General features: G+C 41.3%; 4 protein-coding genes across 7 annotated transcripts in view; 1 reads left to right on the top strand and 3 right to left on the bottom strand.

The window, feature by feature from the left end:
- The window catches only part of LOC120418343 (GIGYF family protein Gyf), a 36,900-nt gene extending 17,140 nt beyond the window's left edge, over positions 1 to 19,760 (bottom strand). For 2 of the 4 annotated variants that reach the window (XM_039580692.2, XM_039580695.2), the window contains exon 1: positions 19,491 to 19,760. The gene's annotated coding sequence lies outside the window, so the exon portion shown is untranslated. Of the gene's footprint in view, positions 1 to 15,926; positions 16,090 to 16,175; positions 16,383 to 19,490 lie in introns of those variants that run through there. The other 2 variants (XM_039580694.2, XM_039580693.2) reach the window with 2 other exon arrangements.
- LOC120418345 (organic cation transporter protein-like) lies at positions 101 to 5,225 on the bottom strand. Its single transcript, XM_039580697.2, has one exon. The coding sequence runs from the start codon at positions 4,869 to 4,871 to the stop codon at positions 3,162 to 3,164; it is 1,710 nt and encodes a 569-aa protein (XP_039436631.1). The 5' UTR covers positions 4,872 to 5,225; the 3' UTR covers positions 101 to 3,161.
- Positions 19,761 to 22,440: 2,680 nt separating the features above from the next.
- On the top strand, positions 22,441 to 23,898 carry LOC120418349 (titin). Its single transcript, XM_039580702.2, has one exon. The coding sequence runs from the start codon at positions 22,548 to 22,550 to the stop codon at positions 23,856 to 23,858; it is 1,311 nt and encodes a 436-aa protein (XP_039436636.1). The 5' UTR covers positions 22,441 to 22,547; the 3' UTR covers positions 23,859 to 23,898.
- On the bottom strand, positions 23,882 to 25,444 carry LOC120418350 (galactose mutarotase). Its single transcript, XM_039580703.2, has 3 exons — positions 24,635 to 25,444; positions 24,246 to 24,581; positions 23,882 to 24,189 (listed from the first exon to the last, which is right to left on the bottom strand). The coding sequence occupies exons 1-3, from the start codon at positions 25,337 to 25,339 to the stop codon at positions 23,932 to 23,934; spliced, it is 1,299 nt and encodes a 432-aa protein (XP_039436637.1). The 5' UTR covers positions 25,340 to 25,444; the 3' UTR covers positions 23,882 to 23,931.
- Positions 25,445 to 26,724: the final 1,280 nt, after the last annotated feature.

Genomic DNA, 26,724 nt, shown 5'->3' with positions numbered 1-26,724 from the left:
CTTTTGGCATCTCTCGTCGTATCGTCTATCACTTTTCTTCCTCCGTACAAAAATCGTACCCTTACGCGATTTGCAATGGTCCTGCTTGTTCTGTTTGTGCTTTTTATCAGTGCAGTGAATTCAAATTGATTTAGTGCTTATTCATGGCGTGTGTTGACAACAAACCATCGAAATCAATTGTCTTGAGTTTTGAGATCCCACCGACCATGGAGAGAGAAAGAGAGAGAAGAAAGAGTAAAACTATCTGCGTGACAATTGTTAATCAAAATTGATAGTTCTGTTTGAAATCGAAAGAAAGCCGAACAGTGTTGCCAGACTGGAATCTTAGACAGCCATGACGCTGCGCTATTTGAGTAACTCGATAAGAACGGGAATCAATCAACTCGAACAGCTGATAGATATGCTCGATCCAAGAGTGCGTTGACCGCGACGCAGAAAACTGCGGGTAACCAACCAAAACTGTTTCTGCTGTTTGAAGTCCCAAGACCTACTTTGATTTCTCCACAACGTGTCGCGCGATCGTTAAGCAAATAAAAACAATTCATTTAAGTACTACACGCTGCTACCGACTAATTGGAATGTATGGGTTCTTTTTAGTGACCGCGCGCAACAGGCGTCATGTGAGACGATCAAACTTTTTCAGCTAGGGTTGCCAGTTTTTTTTGTTTTTGCGTTTTCGCTAATCCATTTTCATAACCTCACAGAAGCCAAAGCAAGCAAAAACTCCGAATCCTATTAACGGTTCTCAGTTGTGGGTTTTCTTTTGAACCGGCATTTTCCAAGCCCCGGCCCAAAATACTAAATTTTAGTATGCGTGCAGCGCAGAGTGTGTGCCAAAAAGGTGTTTCTAACCTCCAAAAATAGCATGCCGACTGACAGTCGGCGAGGCACTTCCTAGCCTACTTTTCGCGCGCGACCGCGGTTTGCACGTCATCAACAAGGCAACGCTCGTAAAAAAAAAAGTGACGCATCCACGTGTCCGACCATCAAAGCAGGCACAGGATTTCCGAGAAGCACTTACTTGAAGTTCATCGCACGACATCGGACGATAAAAATTGAGTTTGAGCGCGCCCATTTTTTTTTTTTTTTGCTTTGTTGGAAGCTGCGGACATGCGCGTAAATTTAGGGAAAAGCATTAAAGTGCGAGGATAGTTCCGAGAATTGGCTCGGAATTTTCGCTTGAGTGGAGTTTTATCGAAACAGCAGGTGTTCTCGGCGTGAAACTCGATGGTAATGCCATCTAATTATGAGTTATGGCGCGAGGATTTTTCTTTGGGTTGAAATTTATCGCAGAGTTCACTTTACTGCAGTAATTTTGCAATCTACACTCGAAATTGGTTTGATATTCGATAACATCTGAAAGTTTTCAATATAAAAGGTGTAGGTATCGCCACCGACTGTCATGCAAAAGGTCTGGGTTCGAATCCAGCTTGGAATTTTTGACGTTTCTTTTTTATCATCTCAAATTTGAGTGCAACAGACTCGAAATAAAAGCCGGTAGCTCTCCCTCCAGGTGCCCAAAGAATCATAATTATGCGGGTCCAGACGTGACGCCGAAATTGTGCAAAAAAATAAGAGTTCAAAGAAGGTAAATAACCCATCTCCTCTTTCCTTTTCCACCTTGAGCTATTTGGAGCGATTCTGCCGGCACACTATTCTACGCTCTTTTTTGTCCAGTAACATCCGATCTCGTACGATGATGATTGGTGTGAGCGAACAAAAATATCGTACGATGGTCTCACATTTCTCAGGCATGGAAAAATAAGGGGAAATCGATTTCCCCTCACGAGCGTACATACCTGCAAGAGGTGTGTTTCTACTTCATTACGAGCAATTATCGCGCTTACCAGTCTAAAGTTTAACTCTTTCTCCCCTCTTTATGTGTCTTTCTTTGAAGTGAACTTGAAATCGCTGCGACGACTACGAATTCGACGGCGATGTCATTCATGCGATGTACGTAAATATAATCTATACTGCTAAATCAAATACCTATCGAGAGTGCTGCTGAATACTATCTAGTGTTGTTGCTAATACAGACGAACAGAAGGTGATTGAAATCGTGGCCACAGACAAACAGACGAGACACTCGAATTGCTATCGATCGTAGATGTAAGAAAACTCCCCAAAAATCAGTACTGGAGCAGGCATTAGACTATGACAAACAAATACAGACAAGCAAAAAAAGCAGGCAAACTACCAAACTGTCAATAAGTGCGAGTTTGTTTGTAATAGTCTAATACATCCTTGAGAAAAATTGATTTTCACGAAATCTGAGCGAAAATGAGTTATTTCAAATGAGCGTGTAAACTTCATTAATGTGGTATTCCATTATGTCAAACTTTGCTTTCAAACTAGAAAAGACACACACCTGTTTGTTTTAAACAGTTCGTCTGCTTTTTTTGCCTGCATACTTTTTTCAAACTGTCAAACGTTCCGACAGTTGAGCGCTGTCTAGTTTGTAAACAAAGCTTTTTCGCAGGGAAATACCAGCGTTGGAAATGTTGTTGTTTATTTGCTTAAGGTGACTTTCACCAACGTTAGGAATGAATTTTGTTGAAAAAAATGGATTAACTTCATTCGGAATTTGAAGAAAATTTAGTGCAATTCGGACAGATTTCGGTAACTGACCTAAATTTGACATTTGCAACAAGTCACATTTTCAACCATGCTCTTGACTTTTTTTTTTGACAAAAAACACATTTTATTTTTTTTTAAACTCTATCGAAAATGACTGAGATTTCGTCAAAAATTAAATAAAACTAAAAAAAAAACGTGTTTGACAGTTTGCCAAACTTTTAAACAAGGCAAAATGTATGTAGGCTAAATTTTCTGCAAACAAAAAAGTGCGAGTAAGATGCAAATCTAAAGGAGGTATTACACTACTCAAAAAAAAGTTTGGCAAATGTAGTTTGGTGAATTTAAGTCAGGTTTCAAAAAAAAATCCAACAGATATTCACAGTTTTGGACGATTGCTCACCAGATTGCGCTAGTGTCGTGGAATTCACGCAGTGACGATAGATTTCAATCAAAAGTTTCGTCTGTTTGTCTGTGTTTTGTCGTTATCATCACCGTCAAAATGAGCTGACGACTTTGAAATCGTAGACTTAAGCTTAAGTACCTCCTGCCGCGGAACATCTTACGTTATCTTAAACTCTACCCCCTTAGAACTTCCCATCCTCGGCGTCGGTCTCCTCCGCGGGTCGCTTCTCGTTGACGGCTTCGACGGTCGCGTTCAGGACCTGCATCTCCTCCGGAGCCCGTTCCGCGCCGTCCTCCCCGGGAAGTGTTTTCACCTTGCCAAAGTTTTCCCCGTCGGCGATGGTTTCGGGCAGCTTTTGGTTGTGCGTTTCGGGAAGTAGGAGGGACAGCAGACCTCCGGCGAAGGCCATCGCGCCGAAGATGAGCAGCGGGAGCGGTTGCCAGTAGTCTCCGAGGAGGTTGAAGTACGGGGCGAGGATTCCGCCGATTCGGGCCGAGGTGGACGCCGCGCCGAGGGCCACGTTCCGGATGACGGTGGGGAACTGCTCGGCGGAGAAGACGTACACGGTGCCGTAGCTGGATGTGATGGCCAGCTTGCCGAGCATGGCGAGGACGACGATCAGCCAGGACATGTCGCTGGGGACGAACATCGTGGAGAGGAGCATAGTTCCGGCGAAGATCATGCAGCCGCACAGGATGGTTCGACGACCCCACCGGTTCAGGGTCAGCAGGAGGAACGAGTAGGCCGGGATTTCAACGGCACCGCTGATGACAAAGTTGAGCAGTGGGTTTCCACCCAGGTTGTTTGTGTTCCAGGACAGGCCGTAGTAGGTGCCGCTGTTGACGAACCAGTCGAAGAAGATGAGCAGGGCTTTGCGGCGGAGATTCGGGTGCTTGAAGACATCCAGCAGGGAAGGTTTGGGTTCGTTCTTGTCCGACTCGAGGGCGGCCTTGTCCTCTTCGACGAGTTTGTCCAGAACGTCGGACGGAACGGTGACTTGGTTGGATTTTGCGACCTTTTGGATCAGAGTGATGGCTTCCGTTGGGCGATTGTTGGAGATGAGCCAGCGGGAAGATTCCGGGATGAACCACCAATAGCTGAGGAACAGGATTCCTGGTAGAGTTAGGGCGATTTGAAGACTGCGCCAGTCGTGGATAAAGTACGCAAACGCCGCCGTCAGCATGTATCCAACCGAGAAGAACATCATACACACGACTCCGGCGTACAGACGATCCTTCGGGCCGACCATTTCCATCGCAATGACGTACGCCACGAGAAACACCCCGGAAGTGGTGGCTCCAACCAGAATACGAGCGATCGTGTACGTGAAGAACTCCGGCGCAAGTCCGGCCAGCACTCCAAAGATGACCTGCGTGACCAGCGATGCGAAGAAGATCGGTTTGCGGCCGTACTTGTCCGAGAGGTACCCAAAGATGATACTCCCGAGCATCACTCCGACCATGAACAGCGAATCTGCCGATGCTCGCAGCCAGTTCCGGTCGCACACCATGTCCCAATCCGTTACGGTGCTACTCTCGTACCGGGACCGGTCGTAAATCCACCGATCACAATTGACCACCTCCTTGGCCGGCGTCCCCCCGTTGAAGTACGTCTCGGTATAGTTCGCGTCTAGATAGCTGCAGGTCGAGTACTTCTTCGACAACGAATCCATCGGGTAGGCCATCGCCAGCACATCCGGCGGCAACTCGTACGTCACATTGTTCCCAATCTCAAAGGGCAACCGGCACCGGTAGTCCGGCGTGGCCAGCAAAAACACGCCGGCCAACTTGTGGAACGCACAGCTAATCGCCGGCAAACACAACAGCACGTAGATCTTCTTCTGGTACCGGCCAAACCCACCCAGATGCTCCAACACTTCGTCGTAACCCATCTTTGCCGGGATGATTTTATCGATTTCCGAGTGGCCACGCGACGCGCCTGTGCACACGCACTCTTCCTTCCTCCAGCTACACTTTTTCACTCGAATCACGCGATTCTTCTTCAAGTTCCGCTATATCGTACGACTCGTAGCACTTGAAACTCGCGTGTCGTCACCAACGGATTCCCCAAGCCGGCGGCGACTATGACTATCTGACCCCCGGAGGTGTCCCCCTCCGTAATCGTAGGAAAAAAGAAAATGTGGTCCGCACCGAACGCGCGCTCAACGAGGAATGAATCAACGTCCGAGTCTGCCGACCGGCAGTTCCCTAGTTGGACTAAGCAGTAGGCACTGTCTGTCTGTACGGTACTCGTCGGAAGGGGAAAGGTTTGAGGAGAGCGTTCATTACTGAGTGTGAACGAGAGAGAGAGAGAAGGGTGTGGTGATTGAGGGAGGAGAGAGGAATGTGCAGCAGCACACATGCAACTGAGAAAATGAACAAGTTTTGGGTTTGTGTGTCTGTTGGAGCAGACAATTTTGATTTGTTAGTATTAGAAGTGTTTGGAAGGTTGCCAGAATGGGTTGGATTTGTTTGGATTAGTAACACATGACTGAAGCTGAATTGTAACCCAAAAGGTGTTAATTTAATGATACATTTCGCACTTTGATCATGGTATTGATTGAGTTCATACAAAATACAAAATCAAAGCTTTTGACTAACAGATTGAAAATGAACCGGCGTCTTCCCTTGACACAGTCCATGCCAATGTTCGCAACACTTGCTTAGGGCGTATCCGAACAAAACATACACTGACCTTACCGGAACTTTTTCAGGGCGACTATGAAATTTTTAAAATAAAATGCAACAGACAATCAACCACTCAAGTTTGATGAACATAAGGTAACTGAACATTATTTTGATGTTAATAAAAAATAAAATAAAAAAAAAACCTCCGGATAATCGAACTTCGGCCAATCGAAACATTTGATAATCAAGTCTGAAAAGATTTGCGACTTCATTGAACAATTGTCCACACATCAAAAAATTGATGGTAATCCATCTGGGATTGGTGACACATTTTGTGTGAAAAAATAAATATGGAATTTTACATCAGGAACTGGTAAAATTTTCACAATTTCTGTTGAATTTCGTATTTCACACAATGTTATTTTTTCTCTCCGGTCGTAATTTCCCTATCCACTAGCGAGATAAAACATGAAAATTGCAATATTTTTTGAATTTAGAATTAAGTTTTTTTTTTATTATTTTAAGGTTTTAGAGTTTTAAAAATGCATATATAATTCAATCATAATTCAGATTTTAAACTTTAAGGATTAAATATCTGGATTTATTATTCTAAAATTATTTCTGATTTTTTAAATTCTGAAGTTTCAAAATGAACATTTTAGATCTTTTTGTTAGTTTATATTATTTTTTTCTAATCTATGTATTTTTTGTTTATTCTCTGGATTTTAAATTAAACATTTCCGAGATTTATTTTTTTTAGGTTTAAATTTAACATTTTCAATTATTGTTTATCTCTTACTATCCTATTATTTTAGTTATTTATTATTTTCATTATTATTTCAAAGTATTTTAATAGCTTTTTTAGTTTAATTATGTTTTTATGAAATCTCGAAAATCTTTAGACGTAATATTTGTACAACCCCTTTGATAAATTTGTCAGTGCCCTAGAGATGTGTCGATATTTACTAAGGGACCATCCATAAACCACGTGGACACTTTTTTGGGAATCTTGAACCCCCCCCCCCCCCCTTCGTGGACAATTGTCCATACAAAAAACATCTTTTTTGTATGGAGCGTGGACAATCGCCAATCGCCCCCCCCCCCCCCATAAAGTGTCCACGTGGTTTATGGATGGTCCCTAAAGAGCAATTCCATGTCAAATAGGGAATCGGTTGTACCCGACCCTCTCCGATTTCAATGAAACTTTGTAGACATGTTATCCTAGGCCTATAAAAGCCATTTTTGTGTATATGGAGCCAGTTACACTCGATAATGACATTTGAGAAGGGCGTAAGTGTTTTAAATATTTTTGTATTTCGTAATTTAAATATTGCTGTATCTCGAAGCCGTTGCATCGTATCAAAAAGTGGTCAAAGACAAACTTGTAGGAAATTTGACGAGCTTTCCGAAAAAAAAAACACTGAAAGAAAAAAACACGCCGCTTTCAAGAGATTTTTTGATTTTTAAGTTTAAAAGTCAAATTTGAAGGTGAGCCCACGTTTTTTTTTCGTTCAAAACTTTTGTGAAAATAGCCTAAGATGTTTCAAAAAGACTCACGAAAAATGCAGGATGGAGCAACTCACCTAAAAAAATACAAAAATCATTTACTAAAACTGTTATTTTCAAAAGTGCTCTAAACGTCAAAATTTTCAAAAAACCGAACACGAGAGTCGATTCTCCAGACAATTTTACATAAAAGTCTCCATATTGACCATTGTCCTAAGTCCAATCCTTGTGAAGTTACAGCGGTTTTAAAAATAAAAATGTTGAAAAATAGGGTTTTTGATGGTTTTTGGCAATTTCTATATGACTTGATTTTTCAGTCTCGAAAATATTTTTACCGGAAAGCTCGTCCAATTTCCTATAAGTTTGTCTTTGACCACATTTCAATTGGATGCATGGGCTTGCAGATATAAGCTAATTTACTATCCAGGTTACTACACTATACTGAAAAAATATTATGTTTTCAGTCATGAGCAATGTAATTAGCTTATATCTGTAAGCCCATACATCCAACTGAAATGTGGTCAAAGACAAACTTATGGAAAATTTGACGAGCTTTCCGTTAAACATATTTTTGAGACTGAAAAATTAAGTCTGTCTTATAGAAATTGCCAAAAACCATCAAAAAACCTATTTTTTCAACATTTTTATTTTTAAAACCACTGTAACTTCACAAGGATTGGACTTAGGACAATGGTCAATATGGAGACTTTTATGTAATATTGTCTAGAGAATCGACTCTCATGTTCGGTTTTTGAAAATTTTGACGTTTAGAGCACTTTTGAAAAAAAAAACAGTTTCAGTAAATGATTTTTGTATTTTTTTAGGTGATTTGCTCCATCCTGCATTTTTTGTGAGTCTTTTTGTAACATCTTAGGCTATTTTCACAAAAGTTTTGAACGAAAAAAAATCGTGGGCTCACCTTCAAATTTGACTTTTAAAATTAAAAATCAAAAAATCTCATAAAAGTGGAGTGTTTTTTTCTTTCAGTGTATTTTTTTCAGAAAGCCCGTCAAATTTCCTACAAGTTTGTCTTTGACCACTTTTTGATACGATGCAACGACTTCGAGATACAGCAATATTTAAATTACGAAATACAAAAATATTTAAAACACTTACGCCCTTCTCAAATGTCATTATCGAGTGTAACTGGCTCCATATACACAAAAATTGCTTTTATAGGCCTAGGATAACATGTCTACAAAGTTTCATTGAAATCGGAGAGGGTCGAGAAAAAAGTACCTAAAAAATTCCTGTTTTGTGCTGGAATTGCTCTAAATTGAAATAAATTATGTTATCTTACGCCACTCCGGTTATGTCTTGGACATAGCTACTTTGACTTTTTCTCACAAGTCTTAAAAAAATGATTCATTCTGGCAACAATTCATGTTCATGCCTCGACGATACTTTATGAATTGCTTTCCAATACAGCAGTGATTCATCGTACATGCACCTACAGCTGCCGGCCACATTCATTCCACGAGTACATTCAATGAATGATATAATAAATAAAAATACTGTATTACTCTCACAACCACATGGCAAATTCGTAGCTCAACAGAGAGAGAGAGAGAAGGAGAGCCGCACGGAGGTGGTGAGTCAGGGGAAAAAGTGCCGTTCGACGACGACGACGTTTTGCGCAATCGATATTTGCTCCTTCTATTACACAAGAGACACAAACCACACACACACGCGTCGTCGTGTATTAGAACGAACTCAAACACATACGGTGGCCAAGCGTGACGTGGACAGTTGCATTAAATTGAGCACGTTTTTTTTTAGCAAAATTTAAATTATCGTTGCATCGCAATTCTATCAACTACCTATTCAGAGTTCATAGTTATCATTCACACGACATTACCTTACTGAATTCGTACGGAACTTCTCTGCGATAGTCCGACTCTTCTAATCACATGTGCGTGCGTGAAGTTAGCCCTCGCGCAACGCAACTCCAGAAGGTTCCACCGAACCGATCTTATCTGTTATACGCAGCTCAAAAACTACACACCGAAGAAACATAAAAGAATCAAGTGTGATATTTTGGCAGTGTATTGATGATCGAGACGACGCGACCGCAGAGGCAACGAAAGTGTGGGTGATGCGTCTTTGTTTACCTCGAACATTTGCTGAATGGCACACACATACGAGCGCGCAAACCTCCCGTCCACCTGAGTGTGTTCATGAGTGTTCGTTGTTGCTCCGATTCTGTTTCATCAGTTGGTTTTTGTTGGTTCAGTGAGCTGTGAAAGCTTTCGAACTTGGATCGAAGCAGGGTGGAAAAAGCTTTCGATGGAGTTTTGCGGTAACAAATTTAAAGTAACTAGAACTTATTTAAAAGAAATATAACGTTTTGAAATTGTGGTTCTCAAAACTGAAATGGACATTAAACTTTTAAACTGGTAGTAGTTTATGCAACAAGTTGCAAAATGATTATTTTTCTGCCGAGTTGGAATAATACGACGAGTGCTGGAAAAAACGAGCTAAGACCTAAAAACCCGCTAAGATCACCATCTCCAAGCGAATGTGAACCGTGTCCAAATTGTTTCTTTTCGATACAAGTGCTGAAAAGTTTTTTTTTTATCTTTATCATCCCGGCAATTTGGAGATTCGGTACGCCGTCTGGTAAAATCGGATTTTCGATGATATTACATAAAAGTTTTTTTTCCATTTCGACACATTTCGGTAAAAAAAAATATTAAAATATCATATTGCTGGTGCATACTTGGCGTATGTTTTTTTTTAAATACCATCAACCGGGGTGACTTTGATAGTCCCTTTTCTCAAATATTATTCAACCGGTAAAGGAGCTATTACACTACAGCAAACAAACAAACTCGCAATTTTTGACAGTTTGCCAGTTTGCCTGGATTTGGTTGTACAAACGTCGCCTGTATAAATTTTGCCTTGTTTGCGAGTTTAGCAAACTGTCAAACACGAATAGCTCCTTAAGACATTTATCATGATTGATATTTCGTAAAACATATACTCGGCTGTGTCACACAATATTTATGTACGTTTGTTCAAAACAGTTATTTGCAGCAATAGTGCATTAAAAAATAGTTTCGTGCAAAATTGTTATTTTATGATTCCATACTGTTATGTTAATATTTCATTCGTAATTTTCTTTGTTCAAATACAAAATCTCCAACCTATCAATGTAACCAAAACAATAACAAACGAACAATGGACCGTGCCAGGAAAACCAAAACATAAACAATGTCAGTGTCAGTGGAGTGAGAGAGTCAGAGATAACGATTTTGACAACCGCACTACTACACACTCAATCGCGAGTACCTTAGGTAGAAAGCCATGCTATAGAGTTATTTACGTGCGCATGTATTGCGTGTACGTACACGAAAAAAAGTGAGGTTAAATTTTGTCCGGCCAGCAAAATCAAATGGTGCGCTAGTGTGTGTACGCGAAACGTCATAAAGCTCTATAGGGGGATGGCGTCGCTATTTTTAGACCACGTTTTCCACTTTTTCTCCATCGAAACCGACTGCTTTATCGACTTCATTTTGCTGGGCGAGATAAGAAGCCGTCTATTTTCAGACGATGACTCAGCACTTTTCCACTCTTGCACTTAAAGAAACCAGATGGCAGCACGATGTAACGCCACGTCCCTATGTAATATTACACCCTGAAATTTGTAGCACATCACTATGGAAAACCTACTTGACCGAATGTCAGGCTGATATATGCGTTTATCCTTTCCATATCCATTCTTCATTGGTCTGATGGCCGAATAGGGACGTGGCGTTACATCGTGCTGCCACCTGGTTTTTTTAAGCGCAAGAGTGTAAAAGTGCTGAGTCATCGTCTAAAAATAGACGGCGTCCTATCTCGCCCAGCAAAATGATGTCGATAAAGTAGTCGGTTTCGATGAGAAAAAGTCCTTACTGTTGGAGTTTGAATCCCGTCGCTTGCAACTTTTTTTTTTGTGTTTACAAAAATTGTACATGCAGAGTGTAATATTAAGTGTCTTTTTTCACAAAGGTGATGTGCATGCTTTTGCATGCGATTTTACCATCGGATTTTTCGCTGTGTAGCTCGAAACCGTGAAGAAATAAAAGTTTGGTGTCAAATGGACTTTTATTTGTAAAATTAGACGCCCAATTTATTATTTTTAATATAGTTTATTATTGACACTTTACCATAATTTGGCATTCGTGTAATGAATGCCTAATTTGATGGTGTACTAAAAATTCTGAAAAAAAATGTATTTTCATAAAAAAACGTTACATCACCCACCTTAAGGTGGTTGGTGCCTTCCCAAGTAACATTTTAGGCTTTATCAAAGCTGTCACAACCGCTATAAAACCTATCAGCCAAAACCAACATTAAAACCCCTTAGTCGTAACAAACTCCCCAGAACCTTGATAAACCCCACTTAAAACCCAAAAGGACCTCCGCAAAAGGTTGTTACGGCCTATTTATAAAACCTACATAGGAGTTCAAGGCTTTACAACTGAATCCTAACAACATCCTCAAAGCCTTGATAAAACCTTTGTTAAAACCTAGTCAGGAGTTATGGAAAAATGACATTTCATACGTCTTCAAACGTCTTATGCCAAATAGGTTTTATTTTGGCAAAAATAAGTCTTCGTCTTGCCAATTATGGAGATGGTTGTCAAAAATGGCGATGATAAATAATAGATATTAGAGCTAATCCAAATAATTTGAAAGCTTATTTCTCACAATTGATGGCTCAAATTCAGCTGCGGTTGAAATTTTATTGATAAATGTAGGGGAGATAGAGCCAAAAAATTCAACTCGCTTCATCAAAAATCAATATTTTGTAATCATAGTGTTCAATGTTAAAAAATATTTTATTGCAATTCTTTGAAAAAAATGTTCAAAATATTTTTAAACATCTATCGCTATATTAATCATACCACAAAATTAAGCATAAATGTGTGTTTTCATCAAATTTAAATCAAATTTTTCAGTTTTCTATTTTTTCAACCAAGATGGCGGTCAATCATATTCAATCAGAACACGCGTCTAGCGCCATATTTATGCACTGCTATTTGGCCGTGATAAATGCTCTTTAAGGAGCTTATGGTTTTAAGTGAACTTTTTACATGCCTAATGGCACTTGACAGCTACAACACCCTAGGTTTTAACAAAGCATGCGATAAAACCGGTTAGCATGGTATTGCCATCTGGTTTTCAAGCATCTGTTAAAACTTTCATAAAACCTTATTGAAAGCCAGTCGGCTTTTATTTACACCCGGTTTTATGTCCGAGGCATAAAACCCTGTTAGAACCTATTAATTAGCTCTTGCTTGTTGGTTGCGGTGAATGCCCAAATAAAACTATTAAGCAATCAAGATGCTACAAAAAACCCTTAATAAAACTTGGTGGTGGCTAGTTCGTTTAAAAATGTTACTTGGGTTCCTCGCATTCATGTTGTATTTCAGGTTGTACTTACAAATTAATTTAAGAGTTTTTCAAAAAAAAAAATTTCAATTCTTTTTTTTACCAACTCTCCAAAATAAAGGAGAAAAGTCTCATGAGTTACCGTAAAACGGGGTGACTTAGGTTTGCGATTTTTCCGCAAAATGAAGAGTACAATTAAAATACGTAAGGAATGGTTCAGAAACATACTGACCGTGGTAGAGAAGTGTTCAAAGTACCTCAAGAAGAACTTTTCATAAAATTTGACAGGTTTAAAAAAATAGTTAACTATAGTTAAGAAAATGTTGATGAAAGTCATTATTTTAAACTTCTCAAAGTGTCATGATTTTCTCAATGGGTGCTACATAGCTACAAAAAAACTTTTTCTTGGCATAACTTTAAAAGTACTTCACTAAACAGAATGAAATTTAATAGGGTCTTAGGGGACCCCAAAACGAACAGAATAAGGCGAATCCGGCCAAAATCGGTTCAGCCAGTTCTGAGATAATCGCGTGGAAAAAAAATCATGTCTACACACATCCCCACAGACATTTGTTCAGAATTTGATTCTGAGTCGATAGGTATACGTGAAGGTATATCTAGGAGCCGTATTTAAGAAGTTCATTTTTCGAGTGATTTTATAGCCTTGCCTCAGTGAGGTGAGGAAGGCAAAAAACAAATAAATAAAAAAAAACAATTTTAAAATCGCTGCCATTACCCAAGATACAATTCATTGTGTGGGAAATATAACGCAATAACTCAAAGAGGTATTTTTATCATTTTGAAAATCCATAAAAATCTTTTTAAGTCGTTTACATTATTATTGGAATTAGAAAAATGATCTTTGTCGAGCGAAGCGTAGTAGGCCAACCAAATAATAAAGGATTAGAAATCCAGGCTGTGTGAATCGATCTACTGGGGAGGGGGGGCAGAATGGCCCGCCTAAGTAAAGTGCGCCAAAAACCATAGAAAAACATGAAAACTTATGAATTCAGTGTAGTAGGCTTATGCTTTGGGATGTTCCCTTCAATGTTATATACTTGGTTGATGAAATTTTTTAGCTTAAAACTGTTTTTGAGCCACTTTAAAAAAAAAGTTTTTTCGACTTTTTTTCCAGGGTGCGGGGCAGAATGGGCTACCCTGTGGGGCAGAATGGGCCACTTTAGAAAACAAGCCATTTTGTCTAATACAACGTTGAAGGGAGATAAGAAATGACTTAAGGTACCTTTCTAACATAGTTTCCATGAAGTTAGACCACTTTAATAAAAATAGTCACTTATCAAAACAAAATTTTTGAAAATAGTGTTATTATGTTGAAAAAGGACACTATTTTTACAAATAATCATCAAAACAACTAAAAAATCAACTAATTTTGCATTAAACGTGATTTGTGAAGCTACCTGGAGTGAAATAATCCATTTAATCCAAATTTCATAACTTTTGATTGTTTTTATAAGGCAGGATAAGGGTGGCCCATTCTGCCCCCAAGTGGATTTTAATTTAACACTTCCACCACCAAGTCTCTAAATGATTTTAAGGTTCCGTTGTTGTTTGTTTACCTTGGTAGTAACATCTAGTAACGTTATAAGCATTGAGCAAACTTTTTCAAACAATCCAACTTTTCAGAAAGCTTATTTAAAAACCTCGAAATAAACAACATTTGCGTAGTTTTGTCAATAAATTTACACTTTTGCTCATAATTCGAAAAATACAATGAATTCAAACGTCGTTTTCGGTATGGTGAAGTTATTTGACGTCCTTTATAAGACCCTTGCCTTACAATTGGTCTAAATCCATTCTAAAGCCCAAAACCAAGGGTGGCCCATTCTGCCCCCCTGGTCCATTCTGCCCCCCCCCCCCCCCTGCCCCTAAATCATGGTAGCTCACGATTGGTTGCGGGCAGACGATTCAAGCGATTGGATCGGCGACGAGTTAGTGATTTCTGATCATTGAAACGAAGATCGATGTACCGTAAACCGGGGTGACTTTGATAGGATTTCAATTTGTTTTTAGAATATTTTCCAACAGGTAAGGTTTTTCTTAAGATTATTATTTTTAAAACATGTACTGGGGCAGCCCACACAAAGTCCATGCACTATTTCGGAAAAAAGTTTTTTCAATAATGTTTAGAAAAATAGTTACGTTAAAAATTCTTAGTTTGAATTCCGGGGTGACTTTGATAGTCATAGTTTTTCTTGTTAAAATCATATTTAAGATGTTCAAACTTCATTTGTACGTTAAATGTACCATCACTAAAGTAGCTGACACAGTATTTAAGAAAAAAATCAATGTTTATATTTAGTTAACTAAGTGTATAAGCTTTTAAGCAAAATTTATATAAATTTTAGGTAAAATTGTTAAAAAGTCGGAATTTTGCCTGAAATTTGTTAAAACTAGTTTTGTTTTATAAAATTATCGATTTATATTGCATTTTATACTGAATTCGAAGCACGAATCACAAGTTTTCACATTTTACTTGAAATTTGTTCAACTGAAATTGCCTATAAATTTAGAGAGTTTTTATAATTGTGTTTCAAAAACACATATTATTTTTTTTACAAACTTTTTTAACCTTCTCCTAGTGGAAAATTGTCCAAAGAATCCGAAAATTAATTCCGTTTTCTGATTAAAAATAATGTTCATTGAGAAAATCATGACACTTTGAGAAGTTTAAAATAATGACTTTCATCAACATTTTCATAACTATAGTTAACTAACTTTTTAAACTTGTCAAAATTTTATGAAAAGTTCTTCTTGAGGTACTTTGAACACTTCTCTACCATGGTCAGTATGGTTCTAAACCATTTCTTACGTATTTTAATTGTACTCTTCATTTTGCGGAAAAATCGCAAACCTATCAAAGTCACCCCGGCTATCAAAGTCACCCCGTTTTACGGTACATAAAAAGTTATTGCACTCGCGCGATCACATTGAGTTGATTTTTTTCAAGTGCTCTAGAATTAATGAACATTTCTCTTGACTTTCCACACTATTAATAATTATACCAATCTGAAAACTTTTTTAATGCCATATATTTTCCAGTTTCTGCCAGCAGCTCATTCCTTCACTTACAATTTTGCTTCCTCACCACAATTTGCGATAACTTTTCACTTTACTCTTCCCGCAAAGAGCCAAAAAGCCACAGCAACTTTTGTCATCGACTGATAGCAGCAGTAACACTTGGTAGTACACTAGTTTCTCACTCAAACTCAACCCACCGAAAAAAAAACTTGTTTTTCGTCCTCGACCACCTCACTCTTCACTGTTGTGGAGCCGCAATTTCGATCTCTTCAAGGTTTTCCAATTCAATGGCCGCGACCCGTCACAATCTACGCAACGGGTTGTGTTGTAAAAAGGTAAACACAGTTCCCACCCGGGCTGTAATCCCGCGGATCTTATTCGTCAACCAGCCTTACCGTTTTGTCACGAGCCGAACAATCGCTGCTTGAATTATGTGTGGCGGGGCCAAAATATAGCCGAGTTTGCCTTATTTTAATACGGAAAAGATTCTGCGTTGTGTTTTGCTTGCGCTTCTAGACGAGAGGGCCACATAAAAGTGGAATCCGGTGAGTAAAAATAGCAGAACACAGAATCCTGCGCTCGGAAACGCACACAAAGACACATGAACGCAACTTGTATGCTGTCCATATATGTATTATCCTCACCGCTGTAAAGTGTCCTCGGGACGAGAACCCGGCGGGTCAACGTCGGAATCTTGTAGTTGAGCTGGTCAAGACAGATAGAATCAACAATGAGTTCAACAATGATCGTCTTTCGTTCAGCTTTCGACGGATTCACTAGTCGAATCTAGTATACACAATACACAGTACAATCTTATGTCACATCTATCCACTGAACTGCTGCTGCTGCTACTGCTACTACTTCCACACTGGTGCTGTTGCCTGAAAGTGCACACGATCACAGACGTCCCTTTTCTTGTTAGATTTCTGAATCGCGACTGCTTCTGCTGATGTCTGTGTTTGTGAAATGTGTGTCTTCGTCATGAGTACACATCCACGGTGGGACTAAACAACGACCAAGACGACGACGACGACGGTGGCCACACGGTGAACTGCGGGACGGTAGGTGCGTTTAATGTGGCTAAAAAGTTAGGGTCGAAAAATTATATGCACTCTAGGAACTTCCCGTCTATGTTTGGGAACACCGGTCGACGTATCAGTATCAGTCGGTGTCGGGTGCAACGTTGTGGCTGCTTAATCGGTTTCGTTCGTTTCAACTTGGTGTACGTTCACTGACAATCGCTTTGAAATGACAGTCACAAAAGGCGCTCTGAGAAAGCATACAAAGATCGGGTCGATACCACTAGATCACAGAGTAACACAGAGCGAGCAGTCAGAAGATATGTCATTTTATTTTTTGGCTCCATAAGGTTTGCTAGTAGCAGGCGTGCGATGTACCTGCGATGTACCACAAAGTGGAACCATAAATCAAGTGGCAGTGGTAACTCTGTCTTACTCTGTGACTAGATTGGGTAGTCAGATCTTCATATTGCAGGGCACTTATGTACTTACAACTTATAATAGAGTTGTCAGATCTTCAATCCAATTTGTGCTCGTTAAAAAGGTCTTTTAATTACCCATCCAAAGATAGGTCGCATGATAGATCCGGACAACGTTTTCATCAAAATATCATGAGATCCGGCCTCCAAAAAGTGCATAAATAACACTTAAGTGCTAATAACTTTTGATAGGGTTATCAGATCTTCAATGTTTTGGACTCGTTGGAAAGGTCTTTCAAATACCTTTCTCAAAATGTATAGCATGACGGCCTTTCCTCCAAAAAACACCCTTTTTACAATATTGCGAACTTTAGTCAAAATCGTATTTTTAGCATAACTTTTGAAGTACTTTACTAAACATAATGGTATGAAAATATGACCTATGGGACCTGTAGACGGATCTAAAAACATAGATCCGGACAAAATTGGTCAAGGCAGTTCCGAGTAAAGTGAGTGAGAAAAAAAATCTACGTCCATCCACACACACAGACATTTGCTCAGAATTTGATTCTGAGTCGATATGTATCGAGAAATTAAAAGGGAGAGTGTGTGCGTGCCACATGGAGTTAAACTTTTCGAAGTGCCATGGGAACCTTCACAGCAACTGCACAGAAAGTTTAACTCCATGTTGCACACACTCTCACTTTTAATTTCTCGATACGTGAAGGTGGGTCTACGAGGCCTATTTAAGAAGTTCTTTTTTCGAGTGATTTTATAGCCTTTCCTCAGTGAGATGAGGAAGGCAAAAAGTTTGTGAAAAACTAATAATTAAAAAACAAATTTGCTACTAAATAAATTTAGTTTACTTCTATTTATTAAATATTCCTTTAAAAAAACTATTGCTGGACTCAGCTTGAACGGTCTTAACGTACACGAAAAAGATTGAGGTTAAATTGTGTACCTGCCAGCAAAACAAATGTTTTGCTAGTGTGCTTGAGATTGGGCTTAGATAACTCAATTAGGTGACGTCATTTGACAGCTCGTGTGCACTGTTTACACGGTCGACAAAATCGACGACCGCATCGAACTGTGCTAAGTCCATGTAAAAAGTGCACTCCTTTCTAATCTCCAAATCGAGTCGGCGTTAAACCTCAACAACTCAATTTGTAAGAAGCGACAAAAAACAAAAGGTCGCTGTGCTCAGAAAGATAAGCTTTATCGTTGTGAACGACGAAGTTGACTTTATAGCTGTCGGCCACCATTGCTAGTACCAACCACTAGTGTCTTCCTTTTTATCTGCAAGGACTTCGCCGCCCTGGGCTCCTAAGTGTATGAAAGTATGGCACGGAGCGACGGCGCCGAATACCCATATTTACACAAAGAATTTTAGAGCGCCCGCCGCGGGATTCGAACCGGCGACCTCTGGATTGTGAGTCCAGTGCGCGGTCCGATTGATCCACACGGGCGGGACTGAACAATAATATCAAAATATTACCAAAATATTCAATAACTATTTTACAAGCAAATATGCTCCCGACTCTTCCAGACTTTTTGTCCAAAAATCCCGACTTTTCCTACTTAAGTAACCACCCTGGTTCATACTTATTTCTATTTTTGCGACTTTTTTTTATCAATATTTTATATTAAATTAAATTTCCTTAAAAAAAAGTGCTAATATAAAGTCAATCAAACAAAAATGTTTGTAAAAATAGAATCTTGATGTAATTTAATATATAATTTAAAAATTTGACCAACGCTTTTCCCACGGTGCGGTGCTAAAAAACGGTGCAACACGCACACACCCGCAGCAGCAAAATACAACAAAAACCCTCCCGTGTGACGTCACAATCTTTCTCACCAGACGACGACGATCTGTCAAAACTGTCTTCGTCCACGTCCTAAATTTTCTTCCCTCTCCAGTGGCCATTCCGACGGAGCCTTCCGGGTGCCACCCATTGGACCCACTTTCGGATGCCAACAGCATTGCCCTCCCCATGGCTCGAAGAATTCCGAAAGACGAAAAAAAACCTTCCCCGGGAACTGCTCCCCTTTCTCAACGCAACATTTTGACATTTGCCTAACCTAGAAAATACTAGCAAAAGCAAAAGTTGCGACGAATCCATCTCCTCGACTGTCTGGGACTCGGTCGGCTAGTCCCGGCGAACCAGGGTCAAAGGTCACGACGTGCAAACGCCGACTTCCGGTGTGGCACCGGAAGTGGTCGAAAATCAACCCAATAAAAGGGAAGAAAAACGCAGTTTCTTTCGAGTAGCATGCCAAAACCCAACGCAAAAACAAAAAAAAAAATCCTCATGAAAACCACGGTTCCGTCCGTCCGTGGCCACCGTCGTCACGCACACTTTTTCAGCAACTTCAGCTGAAGCAAGAGGTGGAGGAAGCAGCAGCAGCAGCAAGGAAGAGGAAGAAAATGTTCCCTCAGCAGTTCGGAAATTTTTCAACGGGCTTGCTTCGATGGTGGTGCGGGGCGTTCTGTCGTGTTCCACCGGGGCATCTCGCTTACCTGGTACAACTGTTCCCCACTAGGGAGGGAAGGAGGTCAACACCGAGAGTGAGAGAACCTGCTCCTGCTGTTGGGGGGGTTGTTCAAGCGATTCAAGGGAGCACACTTTTCGCGCACGTCGCCGCCGCCGTCCGACTCCGGAAGGAAAACAAACTCGCTTCAAAACACGCCGCCGCCACGAAAATCCGGAACAATCCGATAGAACCCGACGATTAGAGCGATTTTCCCGATAGGAATATAATAAAATAGCCGCCGTGAAATCCGGATAAGTGATTCGACCAACAAAAACACCATGAATGGAGAAAAATTAGTACAAACGCTGCCGCGAGCCGACGGTGCTTCGAATTGTTCCGAAACTGTACTAAAAAAAATGTTGCGCAATTTTGACAGCCTTGCCGAAAACGAGGGGTGTGTCGAGAGCGTGTATTCACGCCCATTTTGACAAGCTCAAATTTGGGTAAAATGAAGTTGAATGAAGTTGATCTACATCGGGAAACTGCTGCGATCCTACGCTGCGCCGCGATGACAGATGAGAAAAATTTTCGTTCTAAATACGCAGACTTTCCTGCGAGTATCTACAATGGACTGAGTTGGTTGCTGAAATCCTGCGAAAATTTTCATTTATTTCCAAATTTAGAACATGCGACCTGCGGTCTGAGATTTTAGTACTGAATCGCAGCATTGTCATTGTAGAAGATCAGATTGATTTGCATGTATTTAAAACTTGCGGTTGCATCTGCAATCCTGCGAGTTTCCTTTTGTAGACCAGGCTTATCTTTTGAATTAAAAGTATACCTACTTTTAATACCACACTACCCTGTTAGACTGAAGTCCGGCGGTCGTTCGATTTGAAGCGTTATCTACCTGAAATCGATCTTGTCCTGCCATTTTCGAGCGTTTGTCCTGCGTTTGATCGGCGTATAGAAAATTAGCAGGCGGTGCTAAAATTTATGACAGATCATTGGTTTTAACAAAGAAAAGTATTTAAAAAAAAATTCTTAATTACCAAATCCTTATAATTTTATTTTAAAATGATATTAGTGCGAACAAACCAAATAAACAATTTCTCCCTGGACGGAATCCAGCAGCGGTGGATAAATTGCCCTCTCCGGAGAAACCATTTTGATCGGCGAGGATTCGGTCCTCCGAACAACAGGAGAAAGTTCCGGTGAAGACCATCAGGGATAAGCAGTTGTCGGTCCTTTGAGCGCACCGGTGGTAGAAGAGGTAAATTCTACATTTGCTTGTTTTTTGTTTTTTTTTTAATATTTTCTTAAATTACCTTTTCTCTTAGACAAGGACACAAACAAAACATGCAAGAACTGCTTCTTTGGATCAAAATCGGCACACACTGAAGACAAAAATACATCAATCATCAATAAAGATAAATAAAAAGTACTTGTTTGCAAAAAAAATACTTTTGATTGATTAAGCCCCAAATCCGAAACGTGAGCGTCCGACAGCGGTAGGAAATTCTAAATAACAAAGTCGCCCGACAACGGCCCGTCAACGTCGATTTTCTCAAACGTCGATTTCGACGATCGTCGGACAAAGTGTTGCATAAAAGGGCCCGAATTCCGTCGGACAAACCGTCGGAATTCGGGCCGTTTTGTCAAGCCGTCGGACGGATTACGGGCCGTTGTCGGCCCCGTCCGTCAGTCAGGGTAGGTACAACAGTACTTTTTGATTTGTAAACTACTGTTACTTGACTGTTACAGTAAAAGTAAATATCTAGAGTTATAAACATATAAAACACAAAAATATGACCTTAAAAAAAACTCTAGAAAAAATATATTAAATATATTAAAAATATTTATCTACCTTTGAGTAAAAAGAAACCCATGCAAGTTTTATCAAGAGTGATTTACGTTCAGTAGTACAGTTAAATGCAGGGTTTATTCAGTTTTCAAACTATTACTACTACTATTTATTTTTATTTTTTTTTCAATCCAAACAACTCATGGTCGCGTGCACCAGCTCGTCCAACATGCATACCTCGTTTTGAACGTTATAATCGCGGGTTTATGGATACCCAAAAAAGTGACCAACCACCGGGGATTAGTCACCGGCTAATTGTATCGAGAAATTAAAAAGAGAGATGTGAGCCGGTAACATGGAGTGAAACTTTCACAGGCGTCATAGAATACTTCACAGCAGCTTGACAGAAAGTTTAACTCCATAGTGTTATCTACGTGCACATGTATTGCGTGTACGTACACGATGGGTTTCTAGGTTAAAATTTGTACCCGCCAGCAAAAACAAATGGTAAGCTAGTGTGCGTGAGATCGGGCTTAGATAGCTCTATGTTGTACTTTTAATTTCTCGATAGAGTTATCCAAGCCCGATCTCACTCACACTAGCATGCCATTTCTAGAGTTTTTTTTGAATAAGGCTTTCTAGTCAGAAATTTACCAACACATTCAAAGTATGTTTACATTACAGCTGGACGTTTGTTTGCATCAGGTTTCCTATCTCTTTCTAGCAAAAGTTTTTTGTCAAGCGACTTCTAGCTGGTTTTTTTGACTGACCGCCCGATATGTCAGCCAACATACTTCGCAGAGCTGTGACAGCTCGAGCTCGATCATTGTTTGCATCAGGACACTGTGACGAGGAGTTCATAATTTTTGGGTTAAATCATATTTTTTTCACTGGGCCTAGAAAGCCTTATAGGTCCTATGAACATATAAAAGACTTTAGTTTATAGGACCTTTTCAAGAAAAACTCTAGATTTGTTTTGCTGGCTGGTACAAAATTTAACCTCAATCTTTTTCGTGTACGTACACGCAATACATGCGCACGTAGATAACTCTTTACCGTTACAAAGGATCGTTTTAACCCATTGAATCAATAGTTTTATTTTTGAGTGTATTCAAAGTCGAACTGAAAAAATGGAAAAAATCGCTTGAAAAAGTGCGAAAACTAACTCAGCAAAGTGCGATTTTCAGTTCACAGTGTAATTCGCGCGTCGTGTTTACAAACAGTTGCGATTCCGGTCTCGCGTATAAAAAACGGCGTCCGTTGTTCCAAATTTTAACCAAGTATATCATACGCCAACAAATGGGTGGCTGCCGGTGCACATTCCGAAAGTGCGAAAACAGCACGGCGTCCCGGCCGGGGATGCACTTTTTTCACTTCCCGATCCGGGACTGGGAACGGCTGGAGAGGTGGGCCGCCTTTGCAGACAAGGAGGAATTTAAGGAGCTTCCGGTTTCTAAGCTGAAGAACAAGGTCGTTTGTGAGGAGCACTTCCGGAACCATATGTTTATGAATTATTTGAGGGAAGGGCTGGTCAAGACTGCCGTTCCGACGCTGGAGGTGCTGGAGAACGGGCAGATTTGGGATTTGGAGACGGACGAGGTTGGGGAGAGGGAGGAGTGGGATGTTCCGGGTGGGAAGAGTGCTGAAATAAGCACTGGTGGTGACCCGTTGTTGGTTCCGATCGAGAATGATAGTAGTCGGATGGAGATTCAGTTTTTGGATTCGGCGGAGATCATTGGGGATGATGTGGCGTACGAGGTTCAGCCGGATCCGATGTCGTCACAACCGCTGATATTGAACAAGGTCCATAAGGTGAAACCTGTGGTTCCTGTGGCTACTGTGGAGAAGCCACTGCTGCGGAAGGTGGTCATGAAGCGGAAGAAGGCTCCAGCGAGTGACATGCCGCGTGCCAAGATGCAGATTTTGTCGATTCAGCGAGTGACTGGTGGTAAGCAGAGCGATCTGCCTGCGACGCCATCCCAGATGCAGCTGTCGGAACCGTTAACGCTGGAGGAAGTCCCTTCGGCTACGATGCCATCCTCTTCGACGGATGTCGCCGAGACGGAGAAGAATACACCACCGGTGGTGGTGATTCAGCAGCAACCTCCGCCGGAACCGACCAAGGTGCCGATCATCGATCCTAACATTTTGGAGAAGTTGGACCAAAATTCGGTAAAGATCGACGAGGTCAAAAAGCTGCTGCAGGACGTGTTGGACAGGCCCGTTCCTGAGCCCAAAGTCATCACCGTTCCTGTTCCCACTCCGGTGGCAGCAGCGCCACCACCGCCACCAGCGACGCCCACCAGGACCCGCTCGCCATCTCCCAAACCGGAGCGATCCGGCCCCCACATGAACAAGGTCCAGCTGTTCAACGGAATTAAACGGTACCTGAACCCGACGATGGTCGCGTTGCTGCGATGTGAAATGTTTGGCGGATCGTCGGAACGTGCCTGGAAGCCGGACGAGCGTGCACTGGCCGTGGAGTTGCTGAATCTCGGCGAGAACGTGTACGACCACTTTTGCGACGAGTTCCGGTTCCGGCTGCCCTCGAAGAAGGACGCTTGCAAGTGGAAGGAACAGAACGAGCTGGACGACGATGACGCCTCGTAATTTTAAGGACAAATAAAAAAACCCTGATTTTGACTGCTTATTTAGAGACGTTTATTCTGTGATAGAAAGAACTTCAATCCTCCTCGTAGATTCCAAACTTGTAGACGACCTCGTGTGAGTAAGTTTCGCCCGGGACCAGAACCGAGTTGGGGAAGTTGGCGTGGTTGATGGCGTCGGGGAAGTTTTGCGTTTCCAGACAGAAGGCACCGTGCTTGAAGTACTTGGCACCGCCCTTGCCGCGGATCGGTGGGTCTGAGGTCATCGCTGGCACCACCGGTTCCAGATGGGTCACCTCGTAGTAGTCCGGAGCGTTGATTGCTCGGGGACGGATCTGAATCGAGAGTTTTTAATTGTATCTTTATGAATTGCCGATTTAATATTACTCACATTCCGATTCGGATCCGGCATGCCGTTGCTCGTGTACAGCTGAACGCCGGGTTGGTCCGTGTACACTTCAAGGAACCGGCCAGACCGAGGATGCACAACCCGCGCCGTGAACGTCAGTCCCTGCTCCGTACCCTTTGTGATGCAGAAGTTGTTGTCGTAACCTTCACCCGGAGCCCGCGACATGGCCGGGCCCAGCTCCCGAGGAATGCGCAGATCGTACGGCGTTCCACCAACACACAGGAAATTCCCGCTCGGAATCGAATCTTCGTCCGTTTCGGTGATACGATCCGCGTTCAGCGTGATGATGTGCCGGTAGACCTCCTCGTGGCCGGTGGCCTGTTGAGGGAGAAATCTAGAATCTTTCAACCAGGATTAAGGAATCAACTCACGTGACCGGCCAGATTAAAGTAGGAATGGTTCGTCAGGTTGATCGGCGTCGGATGGCTGGAGGTCGCTTGGAACTTTACCAAAAACTTGTTGTCATTCGTCAGTTGATACGTGACCGACGTTAGAACCGCTCCCGGATATCCCTCGTGTCCCTCCGGGTTCGTGTGGGTCAACGTGACGACCGTCCCGTTAACATATGACGCCCAGTTGAACTTGTCGAACCCAATCTTCCCGCCGTGCAGCTGGTGTCGGTTCTCCCAGTTTTTCGTCACCAGGTACTCAACCCCATCAATCGTAAACTTCGCTCCTCCAACCCGATTCGCAACGCGGCCAACCGTCGCCCCAAAATAAGGATTATTCGCTGTCTGGTAACCGGGAATGTCATCGAACCCCATCACCACGTCATCCAGCGATCCATCCCTCCCAGGAACCTTCACCGACGTAATAATCGCCCCGTACGAAATGACCTGCACCGACATCCCACTCTCATTAACCCACGTGAACCGCTTCACCGGTTCCACCACTCCCGTCAACGGATTCTTCACCGTTCCGAACCCATCCACGGTCAGCGCGACCGACTCCTGCTCTGCGTGCTGCCCTCCGTCCATGGTCCGCACCGTAACGGTGCTAGCGTCCCGCTGGCTTCCATCACCGGCACCGGTTCCGTACGAGGACCGCTTGGAATCTACGCTGGCCGATGCACTCATAATTTGACAGCTCAAAGCACCACAAACCGAAACTGATAACCTACTACGATGCGATTGCCTCGAAAGGTGATGCAGAAATGGCTCAAATTCTGGACCAGTTCGGCTGTTTCGTTTAAATATTTTCGCGGCCTGCTGGGTGATTGTTATCAGTCTGTAAACAGACTGACGGCTTGAGAATTCGACGGTAACATTTCAAAAGGCATCATGTACATTTTGACACTTTCTGAGTTATTGCATATTCTGAAAGTACTCCTAATAAGCTACCTCTCCACCAAAAATGAGCAAAAGTTACTTCAGTAAAGTCTGTTTAATCATGATTTTAAATAAAGTAACATAAACAAAATCTCTGCCATCAGCAGTCCCTGTTTATATAGCCCTGTCAACCTGTCAAACAAAAGACTACATGAACCTCGTGACGAAAAAAAAAGCAACATGAACAAAGCGCCATGTACATTCGGCGAAGAAAAACGAATCATAACAAAGCGTCCCCCTCAATGACAGCAGGGTGATATAGACGTTGGTGATTTCAAAAGAAGTTTTGTTTGTTTTTCTCAAATAAAATTACGGAAATAATGTTTTATTGAATTTGGGTGATCAAGTATCAATAAAAGCAACGTTTTTCATCGTTTGTTATCATTAGAACATCTTATTTTGCTTTTATATTAAAATGGGAATTGAAAATGGATGCTCAACATTCAAATGCGTTTTTCTCAAAACGCATGGTTTGTACATGATGCTTTTTGAAATGTTGGCGTCGAATTGTATCATTATTAGTATATTTATATACAAAGAGTGATTGTGGCTTTATCACCGCACTCGAGTGTGGTTGGAGTACAGGGACGGAGCGAATTTAGGAACATTTTAAATAAATAGAATTGAAAGAAACATCAATCAAAAAAGTCTACACCCAAACGAAACAATTCTGATGTTAACTGCAACTGCCAAATTGTAACACTGATTTACAACTTTTTCAAAATGAAATACCGCCGCAACGCGCCATCTATTAATCCAACATACCATCATGATTCATGACACAGAGGTAAGGTGATCTAACGGCATTCAAAGGGCTCTGTTTCGAATCCAGGCTGAAATGCAATTTCTTTTTTGTTTTGTGCATGTCAATTGCGGCATCGATTGAGTCAAATGAGATTTTAAAATTTAAAAATAAATTTGAAATTTGACCAGAACGCTAAATTAAGCATCCTCTGAACCGTACGCTGACCTACCATTTATGCTGCGGTTTTCATGTCTCGACTGAAAACAAGAGACATTTGGTCCACGTATTAGGGTAGGTCAATGATCCGAAGACGTTATCGTGCTGTCTTGTCGCACGTCGCTTTTTGGCGTTTCAAGAGAAAGGCGATTTGATGTTTGATTACATGCGA

This window comes from Culex pipiens, chromosome 1 (genome assembly GCF_016801865.2).
Source record: "Culex pipiens pallens isolate TS chromosome 1, TS_CPP_V2, whole genome shotgun sequence".
Taxonomy (NCBI): Eukaryota; Metazoa; Arthropoda; class Insecta; order Diptera; family Culicidae; genus Culex; species Culex pipiens.
This window is presented reverse-complemented; position numbering and strand designations above follow the sequence as displayed.

Bases quoted from the DNA above. Each gene is read 5' to 3' on its own strand.
- LOC120418350 (XM_039580703.2), bottom strand. From the start codon at position 25,339: ATGAGTGCATCGGCCAGCGTAGATTCCAAGCGGTCCTCGTACGGAACC. The intron at 24,582-24,634 runs GTGAGTTGATTC...CTCCCTCAACAG, and splicing joins ACTTTAATCTGGCCGGTCAC to GCCACCGGCCACGAGGAGGT. The intron at 24,190-24,245 runs GTGAGTAATATT...CTCTCGATTCAG, and splicing joins TGCCGGATCCGAATCGGAAT to ATCCGTCCCCGAGCAATCAA.
- LOC120418349 (XM_039580702.2), top strand. From the start codon at position 22,548: ATGGGTGGCTGCCGGTGCACATTCCGAAAGTGCGAAAACAGCACGGCG.
- LOC120418345 (XM_039580697.2), bottom strand. From the start codon at position 4,871: ATGGGTTACGACGAAGTGTTGGAGCATCTGGGTGGGTTTGGCCGGTAC.